We start from the raw sequence: 18,735 nt of genomic DNA on the forward strand, positions 1-18,735 counted from the left end.
GGGTATTTTTTATGTTGCAGTACTCAGTGAGTTCTTTGAGCATCCTCATAACCAGTGTTTTGAACTCTGAGTCTGATAGGTTGCTTATCTCCATTTTGTTTAGTTCTTTTTCTGGAGTTTTGTTCTGTTCTTTCATTTGGGCCATGTTTCTTTGTTTCCTCAATTTGGCAGCCTCCCTGTGGTTGTTTCTGTGTATTAGGTAGAGCTTCTTTGATTTCTGTCGTAGTAATGTGGCTTATTGTAGAAAAGGCACCTATAAATTGTGTGGGGCGGATCCTTAGATAATCACCAGGATGGAGCAACCCATTTCACCATTTTGTGTCTCTGTGGGGAGGGGGTGATGCTCAGAGAGGGGACAATGCCTGGCCTCTGAAGATTTGCCTGGAAGGAAGCTGTCTCGCAGGACTTACCCCATTGCCAATCATTTCACTTTCTCCACATATGCTGCTTGTGCCCTTCCAGCCATTGCCCTGGTGCTGAATGCAAGAGGTGGGTAGGTCTCCATAAGTCCTGAGACCTTTGCAGGCCCTTTGAGAGGAGTCTCCTGAAAATCCTGCAGTTTCTTCCACTGTCTCAACCCCCACTGGTTTTTATTGCCAGAAATTATGGGGACTTATCTTCCTGGTGCTGGATCCCTGGGCTGGGTGGTCTGGTCTGGGGCTGGGATTGCTCGCTCCCTAGGTATCCTTCCCAATTTTTATCCACCACACATGAATGTGGGACCACTCATTCCATCACCTCTCCACTGTCTCTCTGCATCTCCACCCCTCCTACCCGTCTGGATGAATGTGGCTTCTTTTATTTTTTAAAAATATTTTTTTTATTTATTTTTAGAGAGAGGGGAAAGGAGAGAGAAAGAGAAGGAGAGAAACATCAATGTGTGGTTGCCTCTCACATGCTCCCAACTGGGGACCTGGCCTGCAACCCAGGCATGTGCCCTGACTGGGAATCCAACCGGCAACCCTTCATTTTGCAGGCTGGTGCTGAGCCACACTAGCCAGGGTGAACGTGGCTTCTTCAAGTCCTTGATTGTCAGACTTCCATCCAGCTGGATTTTCTGACTTATCTCGATGATATTTGTTTTGTAGTCTAGTTGTAGTAGTGCTTGGAGGCAAAGCATGTTTAACTATACCTTCATCTTGACTGGAAGTCTCTTTCCTTTTGTTTTATCCCAGACTCTGGAGGACAAGATTACGCTGAGACTGTTATTCCTCGCAACCAGCTGTCTGGTGGTACATTCTTCAATGAGATACAGAGACAGTTTTCCCGCTATTTCATTGAGTTTGAAGAATTACAGCTTCTTGGCAAAGGAGCTTTTGGAGCTGTCATCAAGGTGTGATACAGAGTTCTCCCCAGTCCCTCTTAGAGCTCTTTCTCTGTTTCATTTCTGCAGACATATAGACTTGACTTCTGTTTTGAGAGTGGGGAGGGAAGCGAATTCAACCATTTGAAACCTATGATCATTTTCGCCTTCATGGAGTTAAAGGATTTATTTAATGTTTCACTGGACACATTAAGAGCACATCATTCCTCTTCCCTTGGTCTATGCAGTGCATTAACCTGAAAACCACATGATTATGACAGCCCAAGTGGAGTCAGGACCTTTACACAAAGAACATTTTGTGTGCTTTGGTTTAGAAAGAAAATTTTTCTCTTTTTCTCCTGTTTGCTTTCAGAGTTGCTGGAGATAAAAGGGCTGCAAGGTTAGAACTAAGGTGGAATTCCAACTGGGAAATGGCCCTACATGGTCGTGGTGGCTTTTATTTTCTAGCTCTTACTGAGGGGGAAATTAGTGATACGTTGTTAAGGTATACTGTTGTTAGGTCTTTCCTTCTTCATTCCAGTCTATCTGGGTGACTTTTATTATTATCTGCCCCTTGAGGAAGTGATTTCAGCTTTTTTTATATAACTTAAGTGATTTACTGTAATTTAGGAGACCCAGATCAATATATTATTAAACCCATATAAGATATATGTCATTTACACATAAGAAAGTAGCCCACCATCTGTAGGGCATATGTTTATTTAAGATTCTGCAAGTGTTATTACTAGTACTACTGCAGAAGGCCTTTTACACGGAAAAACGAATTAGTTTTTCTGTAGTAATCAGGGATAGTAAGACTATTTAAGCACTTTTTCCAAAAGAATGTTATAGTTGGGAAATTTTCAACTTTCTTCTTGAAATTATAGATATTACATTTAGGTGATTAAATAGATATACTGTGGACAGATACTGTGATCAGGTCATCATAGTTATCTTTAAGTAAAGTAAATGATTAAAGTATGTATTATGCTTCTAGCTCAAACTGTAATTTTGATGAAGTCCTTTAACTTCTTTATATTTTAGATTCTTTAATGCAAAACATCAAAACTTCATTCCTCATAAGTACTTAAGAATTATTTGTAAGCTCATATAACAAAAACATTGTAGTAATTTAAGCCCCTAATTTTTTCCTATAATTTCTCCCTATGAGGACCCTATAGCCCTCATGTTACAGAGGGAACCTGGCTACAGGTTCCATCAGTCCCATCTGGGCTCGCCGAAACTGTTACAGAGCGAAAGGGGGTTCTTTCACGTGGCGCCTTGGTGTAAAACCCAACAACTAGTGTTAAGGAAAACAGGTCTTTATTTACAGTATTCCAACCTGGGGAGGACACTGAGCACTTTAGCTTAGAGCCCTGTTCTCCCATGGGACCCATCACTTCCCTTGCTCCCCAAAAGGCTATAAACCAAAAACATTCCCAGAAGTTCCCCATCCCTTATCTGTCAGCTGTCTCCTTCAGGATCTGGGGTACGATGTCATCAGCCTTTATATAACAGTCCAGGAAAACATGTGCCACATTGCACTGGATCATGTATGGTTCTCCCTTTGCCCTTTCAAAGCTGCATGATGTTCTCTCTCAAAACCGCATGGAGAACTTAGCTAAAATGTCTGCCGCTTATTTTTAAATCCCTGACTGCAGTGGGTGTGGTAACCAGTTCTGTCCATTCACAGAACCCTACGCAGGCCGTGGGTGCTCTTTCAGTATCATTCCATGGTCCAAAACCGACTCATCTTCTTGGGGCCTTGGAAGAACCAAAGCCATTTGCGTAACAAAGACACTAGCCACTTGCCACAGGCATGTGAAGGCATCTTAAAAGCTGTTTCCTTTCCCCATCCCCCAACCCGCAGGCTCTAGGGATTTTTGGACACCCCCACTCTGTAACAATCACACCCTATTTCCATTTCCAGATGAAGGCAGGGCAGTCTGCTCTGTGGTCTGACATTTTGTTGGCATTTGGACCCATTACTGTTTATGCACCTTCCATTTAAATAAGGGAATTCCTAGTAGTTTCCTTATAGCAAGCTCCACACCCCAGTATTGACTCATAGCATATATGATGTGCTCTGAGACGACAGGTTGCAAGACAATGCTTCGACTTCCCACTGTCCTCTGCTCTGTTATTGTGACAGAAAAGAACAAAGGGCCATGGGTTTTTTGGAGCACTTGTGGCTTACAAACGTTTTTAATCTCATGACATTCTTATAAGTAGATATTATTTCCATTTTCCAGATTAGGGAACTGAGGCTCAGAACAGTTACATAATTTGCTCAAGATAATTTACATCCAATAAGAGATAAAAGCAACATGCAAACCCATATCTGTTTTACTTGAAAGCATATGTTCTTGTACCTGTTTCCACAAAAGTAAAAGTCATATGAAACTCAATTTTATAGTATTTCTTTCTCATTCCTAGAAGTGATATTTTAGTTGTCTAATTGGAACTTATGAGCCAAACACAAGAATGGTGTGCTCTTTTGTCTTTTGTAATCAACTAGTTTCTTCCTCTGTCCATGGCCAAATTGTTGCTTTTCATTACCTCAATTGACCTGGAGGGTTAGGTCTAGAATATTCTGATGAATGGAATTTTATAAAAGGTACAATTTTTTTTTTACTTGTATTTTTCTTATATTTGTATTTTATTGGGTTCCTAAGTACATACCAGTGGTAAATCTTCAGTCTTTGTAACCAAGTCAGTGGGCATTAATTGTGTTAATATTGTACCAACTGCAGTTGCTTACTGAGCACCTTTCTCTGGGCAGCCTTGATGCAGGTGCTTTAATCACCTCATCTCTTTTAATCTTTATAGTCACCATTTGAGGTTAAGGAAAGTGGTATAGATGTCATTTTATAGGTGAGAAAATTAAGTCTCAAGGAAATTTAGTGTAAGTTCACATAGCTTTGTAAGTTGAGAATTAGAATTTTCATTTAGGACTGTGTATGGAGTTTAGTTTGTGTTTAGTGTAAACAAAATTAGAGAAACTAAAATCTAATGAAACCTTACACTGACTTAGAAAATAATTATTTTTAAAACAAGGTTAAGAAAATAACAAGGTTTACTTAGAAATTTAGATAGCAGATGTGATATTGGAAACCAAGAGACATAATTGTCAATAAAGTTAATGGTTAAAATGGAGATTGTTTTCCCCAGGGGCTCGTAACAAGTTAAATACATCTAGTTTGGGGTGAGATATTTTCTGATTTTTTGGCAGTCAAGACTTTTTCAGCTTAAAAGTCCCAGACTGTAGTGTTGATTTTCACTCAGAGCTCCAGGTTCTCCTTGGCGACGCAGTAGACGCCAGTCTGCATAAGGTACTGAGCGTCTGACGGTACCAGGTCCCTTCCCCGCTTACATGCTGCAGGTGCAGAACAAGCTGGACGGCTGCTGCTACGCTGTGAAGCGCATCCCCATCAACCCGGCCAGCAGGCACTTCCGCAGGATCAAGGGCGAGGTGACGCTCCTGTCGCGCCTGCACCATGAGAACATCGTGCGCTACTACAACGCCTGGATTGAGAGACACGAGCGGCCGTGCAGCACAGGCACTTCGCCTGAGGACACGGGGCCTCAAGCCCGGGATGGCCCAGCCTTTCCCCGGCTGCCAGTGGGCGACAATGACACAGATGCCCCCTACAGCGACAGCGTGGAGGCCGCAGCGCCACCGCCCATCCTCACCGGCTCAGTGGAGTGGAGCACATCAGGCGAGCGCTCAGCCAGCGCCCGCTTCCCCGCCGCAGGCCAAGGCTCTAGCAGCGATGAGGACGAGGAGGATGATCATGATGGTGTCTTCTCGCAGTCCTTTCTGTAAGAACGCACCGCGCTCACAGCGTGCTGCCTGGGGCCGGGCTGCCCGGGGCTTGTCCCCAATTCAGTCCCCCAAGCCCACCCCAGGGAAGGGGAGATTCAATTAGAAATTCAATCCAGTTTACCACGTTAAAAAACAAAACAAAATATGAAACCTACTTTTATAGAAGTAACCCAATGCCGTCCAAAGGGTTTTCCCCCTATTTATGTGTCTTCAAAAGATTTCCAAAATCTAAACCCCAGAGAAAGGAAAAATAGAAATTTCTTCAAGTACCTCATCTTAATACATTTAATAGACTTTTTAAAAGGTCATTTTTTTAGATAAAGGTTTCCAACTCTGGAATATTGAAGAACTAGTTTGGAGTCTTGATAATAGAGCCAACCATAGCTCCAGGGAAGGCTACCAAAGCAGTAATTAAGATCCTAAACTATAGTTATGTCAAAATCCACCCAAGTCATTTAATTTCATAATTATTTCACTGTATCCAGTTGCACACAGTTTATCATAACTCTTAGTTAGCTATTAAGCATTTTCAGAAAAATTATTCAGGCCAAGTTTTATTTAAATCAAGTTATATATTTCCTTTATTAGGGGAATACAAATCATTGTGGTATTGTTGACAGATTTATGCCTGCAGGGTCATGGTATAGTGTCTCTTGCCTCTTTGCTTTCTAGTCATTAACAGGTGTTACTTTTCACAGTTATAACAGGAATTTTGGTTTCTTCAGTATTTTTCTGTTTCTCTTTTTAAGGCCTGCTTCAGATTCTGAAAGTGATATTATCTTTGACAATGAAGATGAGAACAGTAAAAGCCAAAATCAGGTAGATATATGAATAGAAATTATACTATTCTATTCATCATGGGGTGGGTATGTAAGAAAACTAATGTTTGATGTTATAAACCTCAGATAAAATATTAAAACCTTAACTTGATATGCAAATATAGAAAATTTCAATTTAAAATATGTGCTTTTCACATGTTTATTTATATGACTTAATTTATCCATCAAATAAAACATGCCTACTTGCCCTGACCAGTGTGACTCAGTTGGTTGGATATCATACCCCAAAGTGAGGGGCCGTCAGTTCGATTCCTGGTCAGGACAGGTCCCTGGGTTTGCAGTTTGGTCCCATGGGGCGCGTGTGGGAGGCAGCCAATTGATGTTTTTCTTTCACATCAATGTTTCTCTCCCTCTCTTTCTCCCTCCCCTTCCCCTCTCTAAAAATAAATTAATAAAATCTTTAAAAATAAAATAAAACATGCTTTTATTTTTCACCTTTTTTCTTTTTTTAAAATTGATTCTAGAGAGAGGGGGAGGGAGGGAGAAAAACATTGATGTGAGAAAGAAACATCGATTGGTTGCCTCTTGAATGCGCCCTGACTGGGGACACAACCTGCAATCCAGCTATGTGCCCTAACTGGGAATCAAACTGATGACCTTTAAGTTTGCAGGACGACACCCATCCAATAGCCACACTGGCCAGGGAAAAATATGCCTGCTTTTAGAAAAGAGAAGTAAATTGATATCCTATATTTTTAAAAAATAAAAACTTTTTCCTTGAGGATTTTGGGGAATATTCTGTGGTTAGGGATGAGGATTGAATGTAAATTGAGTAACTCTGCAGCCTAATTCTGGAGTTAAGTAGTTCTCTCTCTCAACATCAATTAATCTTGCTTCCTAGAGCAGTGTTTTAACACTGAGCCATAATCCTGTAACAGGTTATCAAATCAGGTTCAAGGATCACAACCAGCTTTATTTTATTCCTAATGTTCTAAAGAAGAGTACAGAATTCTAAAATTTATCACACTAATAAAGGTAAACTCTGTGGAACTTGTCACTCATAAGCATGTGTACTTAGTGTAATATAAAATATATTTATCTCTTCATGTGGATCATGGTCATAAAAGTTTGAAAAACACTACTTTAGTCCTTGAACTCCACTCTCTTCTGTTTTTCCCTTTGCCCAGGCTAGCAATGCCCCTTGATGCTGGTGCATGGAATCTGGGATGAATTTTTGTAACAATAGGGCCGTCACTTGTTGATGCAGAGAAGTATTCTGCATCTGGGGTTTGAATACAATAACTTTATCACCAGAAATAAAAATATAATCATTAATTATAAAGGGCATTCCTAGTAGATAAAAATGTCTACATATAGATTCTGTTAGATAAGCAGCTAAATTGATTTTAATGCACTGGCCGGTGTCTTTTATAAGTACTTCCCTTTCTATTAAAATCACCCTTAAAAAAATAAAATAAAAACAAGCCAGATAGCATATGTTGAATATCAAATGAGAGATAAAGAGGCAATGAAAGAACTCGGCAGAAGGAAGAATATGATTTGGAACTTGAGGAAAGTATGAAGTAAAAATACTATGAAAGTATGGTGTGTGAGATTTATTAGGATGATCACTTATTAAATTATGTAATGTCTAATCACAGGAGTGTACTCCTCAAACTAATATAATAATGTATGTCAACTGTAATTGAAAATAAAAAGCGATTTAAAATACTAATTTAAAAAATCATTCTAAAAATCATCCTCTTGATTTAAATTTATAAACTATTAATTTAACCAGGAATAGTAATACAAATATTCTAAACTGCTAAAGCAAACCTTCTCTGATTTTAGCATTAGTTATGCACTTAATTATTATGGGGGACCCAAATTTACAATCCTGGTTTTTCTCTGCTAAAAGCACTATCCCATGGACATTCTAATTAATGGGAGAAGATGCCAGGAGATTAACAATCTTCTACAGATAATCCTTAGAGTATATAAATGATTCAAGAGCAGGATGTGATTGTTTTCAGAGCAGAGTTGTTTTCCTTTGACAAAGGAAAAAATGTTGAAAAATGCTTCCCCACACACACAAAAGAAGTGTAAATTAAAAATGATCAAATGCTGCTTAATGCTTTTTCTATACTTGGGTGTGGGGGGGGTTTAGTATTTACATCTATTAGAAGAAAAAATAATTTTTGAGATAAGAGTCATAAGATAGAAAATTAGTTGTAGGAAACAAAAAGACTAGCCATGTGGAAAAGTAATTGAGTGGATCAGTGGCTGTAAGTGGCAATAGAGTAGTTGTTCTGCACAAGTGTAGCCCAGAGGGCAGATTTTTTTTGGTAATATGATCCACTTAAATTGTTTGACCTAAAAATGAAATTCTAATCTTCTGTTTCCAAAGGAAGGCATACCAGTAAAATGAAGCCTTACAATATTAGCCTTTACACATTCTGCTTGTCTTAGAAAGGTTTTAATGGTACGAAAGAATTGACATGGAGTTGTTCTGTAGATTGCATGCCTTTAATACCTACCAGTTTTCTGTTTCCCCTATCAGTTGTTCTGTACAGTGACAGACCTGGAAACCATACAGTGGATTCAGATGATAGCAAAATTGCCTTATGCATGCTGTAAGCAATACAAGGACAGTAGTTGTATTCTGCCCACTGATCTCCCTTCTAAGGCAACAGGATGGCCATGTATTTGGTGGGGGCAGGTACAAATAACTTGATAATGATGATGACCTTGTTTAATTTTAGCCCCCATTTTGAGTTCTTGTGTGCTCCTCTTGGTTTAGGTTGAAGACTGCAATGGAAAGAACAGTTGCCATGAAAGTGAGCCATCAGTGACCACGGAAGCTGTGCACTACCTCTATATCCAGGTGGGACCCTGGCGTGCAAGCGTGGTGACCAGTAGTTGCTGGTGGACGTGTTTCAGGAGACTAGAGCATGACACTTGGGAGAACAGGACTCACTGCACACTACCAAAGATTAATTGGCCAGAGAGGAATACAGCATGAAGGCCCTTCCCCTCAGCCGCGCACTCATGCTTTCCTGTACCAGAGCAGGGACAGCATAGGGTGGTGCTTATGGGCTCCAGGCTCAGGCTGTTTAAGTTCACATCATGGATCTACCAGCCACAGCTGTGTGAGCTCAGGCAGGGTTCTTCAGCATCCTGTGCCTCGGGTTCCACATTTATAAATTAAATAATAGCTATCTGAGTGACTTGTGAAGCTTAAATGAATGATTGTATGTGAAGTAATTAAACTCTATCTACGTTCTGTGAAGCTAAGAAATCCACTTTGTCTAACAAATTGAATATGGACAAGTAAGGTGTGGTCCACAACCATCCTTGCATGTGCAGAAGAACCACCAACATGGCTTTAGGCAAACTGGCTTGTCCTGGAACCTCTAGGGGACAAGAGCCATAGGCAAAGCAGTTCCACTGAGGCATTACTAAAGGGAAGCCTATTGGCTTTGGCCTGCTCCCCCACCTGAGGGTCAGCATCCTGGACAGTGGAGAGCTCTGCCAGCAAAGGGACAGCCACAAAGAGGAAAACTTGCCTCTACCCCAACTGAACAGGACTGAGTCATTATTAGTATTTTAAGTCATATCTGCAAGTAGGCAGATCTTCTAATGTGAGATACAGTACTGTGTGAAAGATCAGTTTGATAGTTTTCAGACAAGTGTAGTGTTTCAAAAGAGACTAGATAGTTGATGTCCTGGGATTAGTGCTAGTTTTTTGGTATTCCATAACAGAAACATCTTTGAGATGCTACTCACGCACACGATAAAGCATTTGTCTCCCAAACCATTAACTATTCAGTATCTGTCATATGCCATTACTCTCTAAACAAGTAGGAGACAGAAATACGTACAGGAGGTGTGTCTGAGGTGTGGTAGGATTGTGGCATGGGAGTCAGAGGCCCTTGTGAGGCCTGGAGGGTGAGTGAGGATTTGCAGATGGTTATTCTGATCATGGAGGTTCGATTCCTGGGCAGGCAACATACCAAAGTTGCTGGTCGGGGCATGCATGGGAGGCATCCAGTCAATGTTTCTCTTTCCCTTCCCCTTCTCTCTCTGAAATCAATAAACACATTTAAAAAAAAAATTTTAATGAGGTGTTCCTCTCCTCCTTCATGAGAAATCTCAATTCTGGCACTGATTTGAAACATTTAGTCTACTTTCATAAATCAAATGCTACATACCGATTTAAGATTTAAATGGTACTGTATTGTTTTCTGATACATCCATACACTTAAGGGATAAGATAGAGCCCTATCCGGAATATTTTTATATGTATAATGTTTTATTCTAGACTTGAGTCACTGTCATTAATCTAATATACAAATGAGAAAAACTAATGACATCATTAGGTTAATTAGCCCTTCTTTAAAAAAAAAAAAAAATTTTATTTAATGACCTGACTGGTATGGCTCAGTGGGTTGGCTGCCATCCCTTGAACTGAAAGGTGTCCAGTTCGATTCCCAGTTAGGGCACATGCCTGGGTTGTGGGCCAGGTCCCTGGTTCAGGGCGTGGGGGAGGCAACTGATCGATGTTTCTCTCCCACTCTTTCTCCCTCCCTTCCCTTCTTTATAAAAATAAGTAAGTTTTTTTTTTTCTTAATAGCCACACTGGTCAGAACTAATTAGTCCTTCTTGAAAATTTGGGTTTAGGAACAATCTTGTAAAACAAATAAAATTATTCTTCTCTTTTTATATTTGTGACAGATTTTTAAATAAGTTCTTTTTTAAATGAACAGAAATAATGAAAAATTGGTTATGTTAGGATGCTAAGATTATGCATACTTCCCAATTTAAAAAGAATTAATTTATGTATTTATTTCTTTTTAGAGAGAGGGGAAAGGAGAAAGAGAGGGAGAGAAACATCACTGTGTGGTTGCCTCTCACTCACGCCCCCAGCTGGGGACCTGACGTGCAGCCTAGTCATGTGCCCTGACTAGGAATCGAACCAGCGACACTTGACTCCAGGCCGATGCTCAATCCACTGAGCCACGGCAGCCAGGGCTCCAATTTTTTAAAATACTGCTGGTTTTTCCTTTCAATTAAAAAAAAAAAAATCCTTTCTTGTAACTATTTGAAGTCTATGGTACATGTTTTAAAATAAGGGTTACATTAATTGCAATTATCCTCCTTAATTGAAACTCTGTATAATCAAATCCTACCTGGCTTGTTCTTGTCTGTAGATGGAGTACTGTGAAAAGAGCACTTTACGTGACACCATTGACCAGGGGCTGTATCAAGACACCACCAGACTCTGGAGGCTTTTTCGAGAGATTCTGGATGGATTGGCTTATATCCATGAGAAAGTAAACTTGATAACATTTCATATCTGAAAACTTGTCTTTATATAAATTTAGGACCGAATTAAAAAAATTATGTAAAATTGGAGAAAAACAGGGAAAATTATGGGTATATTAAAATAATGTTTTTATAGAAACTAGAACAATGTGTCAAAAGACCAGAAAATAGTACAAAGTATCAAAGTTAAAAGAAAATACTAAAGGTTAGAACAAGCATCAGCAAACTGTACCCCATGGCTCAAATCCAATCCACCTTTTGTACAGCCTTGCCTGTGAGCCTAGAATGGCTTTAACATTTTTAAGTGGTTATAGAAAAATCAAAAGAATCATATTTCATGACTGATGAAAATGCCACAAAATTCAGATTTCAGTGTCCATAAATAAGTGTTATTAAAACAGGGCCACGCTCATTTGTTTACATCTTGCCTGGCTGTTTTTGTGCTGAAACTATGGAGTTGAGTGATTGCAACAGAGATTCTATGGCCCATAAAATCTAAAAGATTTACTTTCTAGTACTTTAGAGGAAAAGTTTGCCAACCTCTGAGTTATTAGGAAATATATGAACATATATGGAATGTGAGAGTGATTCCTAGAGTCGCTTAGAATAAAGTGAGAATATGATTGATACATGCCAAGGTACTTGATTCTGAATTAGCGCCAACCTTCCGAGGAACATGGAGAAACCAGAAAGTCATCTGGTAAGGATAGAGATAAGACCTTTTGAGCAAGGATATGATTATGAGGATAGAGATGAGACTTCTTGAGTAACATGATTTGCCACATGTATAAAATGTCATTTTAAAGCTAGAAATTGTCATTACACTGTAAATGGTAATGAGCCTAACTAAAGGATGAAATCCAGCTTACTTTTTAAAAAATCGAATTGTCTGTTACATATTAGCCAGTGTAAGTATGGTTTTTCTTTTGCCTCAATTTTCTTTAACCTCAAAATATTTATACTGTGTCATATTTCTACTAAAAAGCCAGGACCATAATTTACACATGTCTAGTTTATAAATGATATGATGGTAGCAGAATTTACAAGGCTGTAAATAAAAATGGGTTCTGATGAGGGCCATTAGAACTCTATTACTATGATATCATTCTGGGGCCCTAAAACTGTGCCTGTGTGCTCTCTTCTCCTGATCTAATTTGCTTAGTATCTGCTAATCATTTGTTAGGTATCTAATATTGTGCCACACCTAGAAATACAGAGAGGCATGGGTATATGACAAACCCCATACTTCAGAAGGATTTCCTGTTTTTTTGTGGGAGCCAGAATTTACCTTCGTGTAAAGGTAAAAGAAATCACACGATGTGTTTTAATGATCTCCTATGTTATAATACCTGAAACGGTCGTCATTATGAGAATGTCATTAGGAAAGGGTGAAGGCATGTTCATGTAACAAATAATCCTGAGCACTTTTCATGTGTGCTGAGGATGCAAAGCTGAAGTGTTAGAATTACTGAGGAAGGCTTCATGAACAAGTTGGCACTTGTAAATGTTGGCACAATTCAGGTGAGTGGAGAAAAGCAAGAATTTTCTAGGCAGGGGAAATAGTGTGAAGAAAGTAATAGAAGAAGGAATGAAAATAGTGTATGTCTCCCTGACTAGAGCAGGGGTTTCGTGATACAGCAGAGAGAAGGAAAATTGTGAACCTGGTAGAGAAGGCCTTGCAGGTAGACGGGGAGGTTGTGGGAAGGTCGCGAGATGCTACAGAAGGTGAATAGCACGGACCAGTATGGTCTGTGGTAGAAGACTGATCCAGTTTTGTCAGTGGATTGGCCTTTCAGATTAGTAAACAGGTATAACTATAAACTTGGTTTCTTTGCTCTCCTCTGTCAGGGAATGATCCACCGTGATCTGAAACCTGTCAACATTTTTTTGGACTCTGACGACCATGTAAAAATAGGTGATTTTGGTTTGGCAACAGATCACCTAGCCTTTGCTGTGAGTATTTTTTGAATTAGACTGTGCCTGAAAATGGACCTACATGCCTTAATAATCATGAAAGTGTTAGAAGAGTTCACTGAACTCTGCTGTGTAATCGCCAGGAAATGAGACAGTTCTGCAGAGGTGAGCTGCAAATGATCTTTTACGCTTTGAAATTGCTAATACATTTTATTGAGCACATTTCACTTGCTGGACATAATTTAGGACATAATTATGTTGATATTTAGGTGAAAGGTATGTAATACTTTACGAAATAACTTGTAGTATTTTGGTCTGTCACACAGGCAGTGGGCTAGATGGTTTGCACTTGAAGGGCTTAGTTAGTTTAATGAAATAAAGCTCAGAAAACAACACCACTCCTAGACAACATATACATAATCCACAGGTGTTTGTTCTTCCCAGTATTGTAGAGAAGTTGTTTAATATATAGAACTAAAATAATGTGAAATGAGTGAAACAGTGATATAAGAGTAAAAGATGAGAAAATTTGCATATGCTTACGAGAATCAGGAAAAGCTGTATAAAGAAAACAGCATTTCAAATGTGCCTTAAAGGATGGGTAGGAGTCCAGCAGGCCAAGCTTGAGTGCAAGGCATGGTGACACCAGGATAGGCGATGCCAGCAAAAACAGCATAAACAAAGGCCCTGGACTGAGCAGACAGATTGTTTGAAGGCCCGCATGTTGTCTGGATGGTTGAAACTATCAGGTTTAGGAGAGCAGTGAGAGAGATGCTGGAAGGTTGGGGGTCTTGTAGATGGCAGACCTTGAGTGCCAGGGGAAGAGTTTTACTTGACATTGGAAGCCCAAGTTATTAAGTGCCAAAATATGCAGTAAATGCCATTAATTCTAAGGGAGGTCAGAGAAAATAAAATAGGATTTGGATTCATGGTAACTAATCCATTTGGATAAATGGTGAATAGAAGCTGAATTAGCAGGAGAGGTTAGAAAGAGCAAAGAGGGAGGAAATGAAAGGGGGACAGTAAGAACATGGATCTGACCAGAACAGAGCAATTTGAAGAGTGCTAAGACCAAGGAAGGGCTATATGATGGGGATCTTGATCCCCAAACTAAAGAATTTAACTTGCTTTCTGGAAAGCTTATATAGTGAGGTAGATAAGAGCACAGCCTGGAGGCCCGCTGACCTGGGCGAGGATCCTGTCTCTGCCACTTCTTTGTGGTGTGACATTGGCCAAGTTAGATAATTTCTCAATAACTCATTTGTAAAAGGTGCCTGATATTAGTACCTGCTCCAGACAGTTGTCAGCAGGATAAAATAAGGATTCCTGGACAGTGCCCAGCACTGAGAATGTAAAAGCTGCTAGTATTGATGACAGTACTTGTAATAGCAACCTATGGAGTGATGTCAGCAAAGTAGTGATTTAGGGTAATATGTGAGTCAGCGCTGTCACAGATACAGTAGAAGAAGGTGAGGCTATTTCAGAGGTGTTAGCAGTGATAGTGGAATAGATCTGGTGACCAGCCTCTAAGAAAAGGGAATAAAAATTGACCCAAGTAAATGGGGAAGTTAGAAAGTGAGGTGGCCTTGGTTGTTAATATATTATTACTCTTCCTAGGAAAGAGATTGTTTTGCCATTTGCTTCTATAAACTTCAGCAGTTTCTGCCCAAAGAAAGAGTTCTATATAGTGACTTGCCCTTCTTGATCTTAGTGGGTTTTTGATAAGCTCTGTGTTAGTGGGCCAACTAAACAAAAATTTCAAAGTTCAAAAGAAGCATTATTATAATTATTATGGTTTCTTTATGATATTGTTCATTCAGTCTTCATTTAGAAATGGAATAATACAGTATTTTAATGTGATATTTGGCTTACTTGTATTTTTAGGCTGACGGAAAACAAGATGATGCAACAGGAGATCACTTAAGTAAATCAGACCCTTCAGGTAAATCCAGTATATTTAATTCATGTATTAAAAAGCAGACAACAAAATTTCTTTTTTTCTCTCTTATTTTTTTACATATCACCCATGAAACTGTCACCATAATATACACCATAAACATCCGTCACCTCCAAAAGTTTTCTCCTGCCCTTTTAGTTATTATCATTTTATTTATTTATTTATTCATTTATTTATTTATTTTGTGATAAGAGCATTTAACATAAGATCTACCCTATAAGGAAAATTTTAAGTATACAATACAGTATAAAATTTCTTAATCCGAAACCTGTTTTTCATTTGTAAAGCTTTTATTCTAAAGCAAATTACAATTATTCATTAAATTAACAAAATTATGAAAATGCTTTCATTATGTTTTTCTTTTTATTATATTATTTTTTTCTTCAGAAAGCCAAGAAATTAAGAGCTTCAGTTAGATTAATTGGCTCCCGGAGTAGACAGATACACTTTGACCCCATGTGGTAATGGGAGGTTGCCTCATGCCCTGGGCCATCATTCGTCTTCTGTCTGGCACTGCCTCTCCTCTGCAACGGCAGAGACGTCCTGTTCGGACAGAGTGCATGGACATACATGGCTTAGTGTTAATCACTTTATGAAATGCACGCTGCTACTTCCTGTGAATAGTGTGAACAATTAACAGATCATGGCTCACTCTTAATAAACCTTTTTCTTTTTTTTTTTTTTCTTTAAATAAAAATTTGCCTTATCCCTGAGTCCTATTATTGGAAAGCTTTCCCTCACCTTTTTCCACACAGGTCATTTGACTGGGATGGTTGGCACTGCTCTGTATGTAAGTCCAGAGGTCCAAGGAAGCACCAAATCTGCATACAACCAGGTAAAAGGGAAGCTTTTGGAAGAGAAGAAAAGGTCTCAAGAGTGAGATAATAGTAAGAACATCAAGGTCACAGCATTTGAGATTTAGTTTCCAGCTATATATTCACTTGATATATATCCACATGTATATTGAGTGATTACACTAAACAGGACACGTGTTGCCCAAGGACAGTGACTGAAGCTGGCACAGTTGCTGCAGAGTTAGCTTACAGTCCCTTCATCCATTCAAAGAAGACTTAAACTAGTCCGGGTTCAGCCAGGCCCCAGGATCACAAGAAGTAAGGTGGTCAAGTAACGGGACAAATATCTTATTCCAGCCCTCAATGAGATTATCCAACAAGGGCTAAAAAGAAAAGGAGTCCAGTGACCAGAAAACAATAGGGAGCGACGTGATCTTTAGATTAGACCAGAGAAAGCTTTTCTAAGATGATGGCTTTTGGGATAAAGGAGAAGGGAAAAGCCATGCAAAGTTGGGATCTGGAGCATGCCTGGGAGAAAAAAGGAGTGAAGCAGAGATAGCAAGCATGAAGAGAAGACACCTGATGCTAGCTTGGCACATTTAAGGCAGGCAGAAAGAAGGTCTGTGTGGCTACAGTGTGGTGAGCAATGGGGGGAGAGGCATCAACTGAAGCAGGAAAAGAGGGCAGGGGTCGATCATTCAGGGCCAGATTAATCATGACAAGGAATGTGCACAGGGAGACACCGAAGGATCGTGAGCAATAGTTCACTCTACCTGCGGCTGGAAGCCTTGGAGAAGTCCAGGTGGAGCAGCTGATATCTGGAACCAGAGTGGTAGCAAGTGAGATGGGGAGAAGCATGCAGATAAGAGATACATTTGGGGAGAATTGACAGGTTTTTCTCGTGGAATGGATTTGGGTGAGGAAAAGGAAGGAAAATGGGACGCTACTCAGTTTCTGAGCAGCTGGGGGAAGGGAAGCTGAATGACATGAGGAAACCTGAGAAAAGACATGGGGGAGAAGGAGGAAAAGATGGCAGGAAAATTTCATTGGAGACATGTTAAGTTTGAAATGCCTCATGAGAAAATCAACTGGAAATGTCCAGGTTGTGAGAGACTCAAGGCTCAAGACTGAGAAGGATTGGAGTCAGGTACAAAATTTGAGAGTCATCGAGAGTCATCAGCACACAGATGAGATTTAAAACCATAAGACTGGATGAGATTACCTAGGGCAAGAGTGCAGAGCTAAATTTTTTAAATGTTAAGCAGTCAGTTCTCATCAAAGCATATTTTTAGGTTTGTAGTGGAAACGCAAGCCTGAGTTTTGGCTCCAACAGGGAGTGCTGGGCAGTGACAGAAAGTTGAGACAAGCCTCAAATACCCATCGAGAGTGAGGGTGTGCAGAGATGGATGTGCACATGTTGTGGGTATGGGAGGGGACCTTCAGTGTCATCTTTCTGAGTACAGTTTGGAATAGTGATGAAATCCTTAAAAGGCCCAACAGTTCCACCTTTGAAATGTATCCGAAGGAAACAGCCAAGTTCCAAAAAACTAGTATAAAAGGCATTCTCCACGGTGTTATTTATAATAGCGAAAAATGACAGAAGTGTTTTAAAACAGGGAACTGGTTAAATAAATTATGGGACTTCCACATAATTTAATACTGTATGTCATTAAAGTCGTATTTTAGAAAAATGATATACTTAAAAATATTCTCAACTACATTAAGGGGATAAAAGTTACACAGAATATCATTGTTCAAGTTCCATAGTGTGTACGTATGTGAATACATTTTCAAAAGCACAAAATGGGCGTATCTTAGACATCAATAGTAGCTGTCCTTGAGTAGTTAGATTGCAAGTGCTTGCTATTTTATTCTTGGTACTATTCTACATCCAGCACATGTAGGAAATGCCACAATGTATGTTCGTTTTAGGGCTCAGTAGGTCACTGGTCATGATTAGAGAAGCTCTCCTACTAATCCTTAATCAAATTCATTCAGGAGTTCTTCTGGAAAGTGGCTTCTGTGCCTTGCGCAGTTGCTGTGAGTCAGCTGCCCCTCAGCCAAGGTTGTGCTCGGGGATCTCAGGCACACTGCCTTCTGAGGTCATCTTCCCCCGGCAGCTCCCTCTCTGACGCTCTGCACTGAGTTGACCTTTTTCTTTTTTACTTGCACTTCTATATTTTGTTAGGATTTATCACATGGTCTTTCTCTTGTGCCATTCCTCTGCCTCGATCAAATGGCTTTGCGATGAATAGTTGATCTTTGCAGTTAACTGCAGATTTTGGTCTGTGTCTCCCTTTTGAGATGAGTAAAAATGCAAGGCAAATTCTTATGACAAATCTTGGTTGTCCTTGCTCTTTAGTAATTATTCTCAGTGGTTAACCAGTGGTTATCTATGTCTGTTACAATTAATTTTCAAGGAAAATATCTATGTTTCTTTAGAAGAAATTAAATTTTTTTCTATTTAATTGGTTCGTTTTCACTTACGTGAACTTTAATTCCAATTAACAGTGCTCACGAGATAATTCCCTGGTAAATAACACTTCGTATTAAGTCTCTCTAAATACAATTCTTTTTCCTCCTCAGAAAGTGGATCTCTTCAGCCTGGGTATCATCTTTTTTGAGATGTCCTATCACCCCATGGTCACAGCCTCAGAAAGGATCTTTGTTCTCAACCAACTCAGAGATGTATGTATCAGATGTTTTAGAGCATCAGTTTCCAGCAACATGAATCTTAGCATGGACATCAGAACTCAATGCAGAGTATTTTTTCTGTTATTTATAATATAGGAAAGGCAATCCGGCTATAATTTTCTGTATTTCTAATAAATGGAAAT

General features: G+C 39.5%; 1 protein-coding gene across 1 annotated transcript in view; it reads left to right on the forward strand.

The window, feature by feature from the left end:
- EIF2AK4 (eukaryotic translation initiation factor 2 alpha kinase 4) overlaps positions 1 to 18,735 on the forward strand; it is a 92,284-nt gene that overhangs the window by 43,182 nt on the left and 30,367 nt on the right. The window contains exons 11-19 of the mRNA XM_090270397.1: positions 1,176 to 1,333; positions 4,686 to 5,125; positions 5,879 to 5,948; positions 8,709 to 8,792; positions 11,119 to 11,241; positions 13,082 to 13,186; positions 15,032 to 15,089; positions 15,860 to 15,939; positions 18,485 to 18,586. Coding sequence (XP_090126523.1) covers positions 1,176 to 1,333; positions 4,686 to 5,125; positions 5,879 to 5,948; positions 8,709 to 8,792; positions 11,119 to 11,241; positions 13,082 to 13,186; positions 15,032 to 15,089; positions 15,860 to 15,939; positions 18,485 to 18,586 — 1,220 coding nt within the window. The remainder of the gene's footprint in view (positions 1 to 1,175; positions 1,334 to 4,685; positions 5,126 to 5,878; positions 5,949 to 8,708; positions 8,793 to 11,118; positions 11,242 to 13,081; positions 13,187 to 15,031; positions 15,090 to 15,859; positions 15,940 to 18,484; positions 18,587 to 18,735) is intronic.

This window comes from Furipterus horrens, unplaced genomic scaffold (genome assembly GCF_987537825.1).
Source record: "Furipterus horrens unplaced genomic scaffold, mFurHor1.1.pri manual_scaffold_3, whole genome shotgun sequence".
Classification (NCBI taxonomy): domain Eukaryota; kingdom Metazoa; phylum Chordata; class Mammalia; order Chiroptera; family Furipteridae; genus Furipterus; species Furipterus horrens.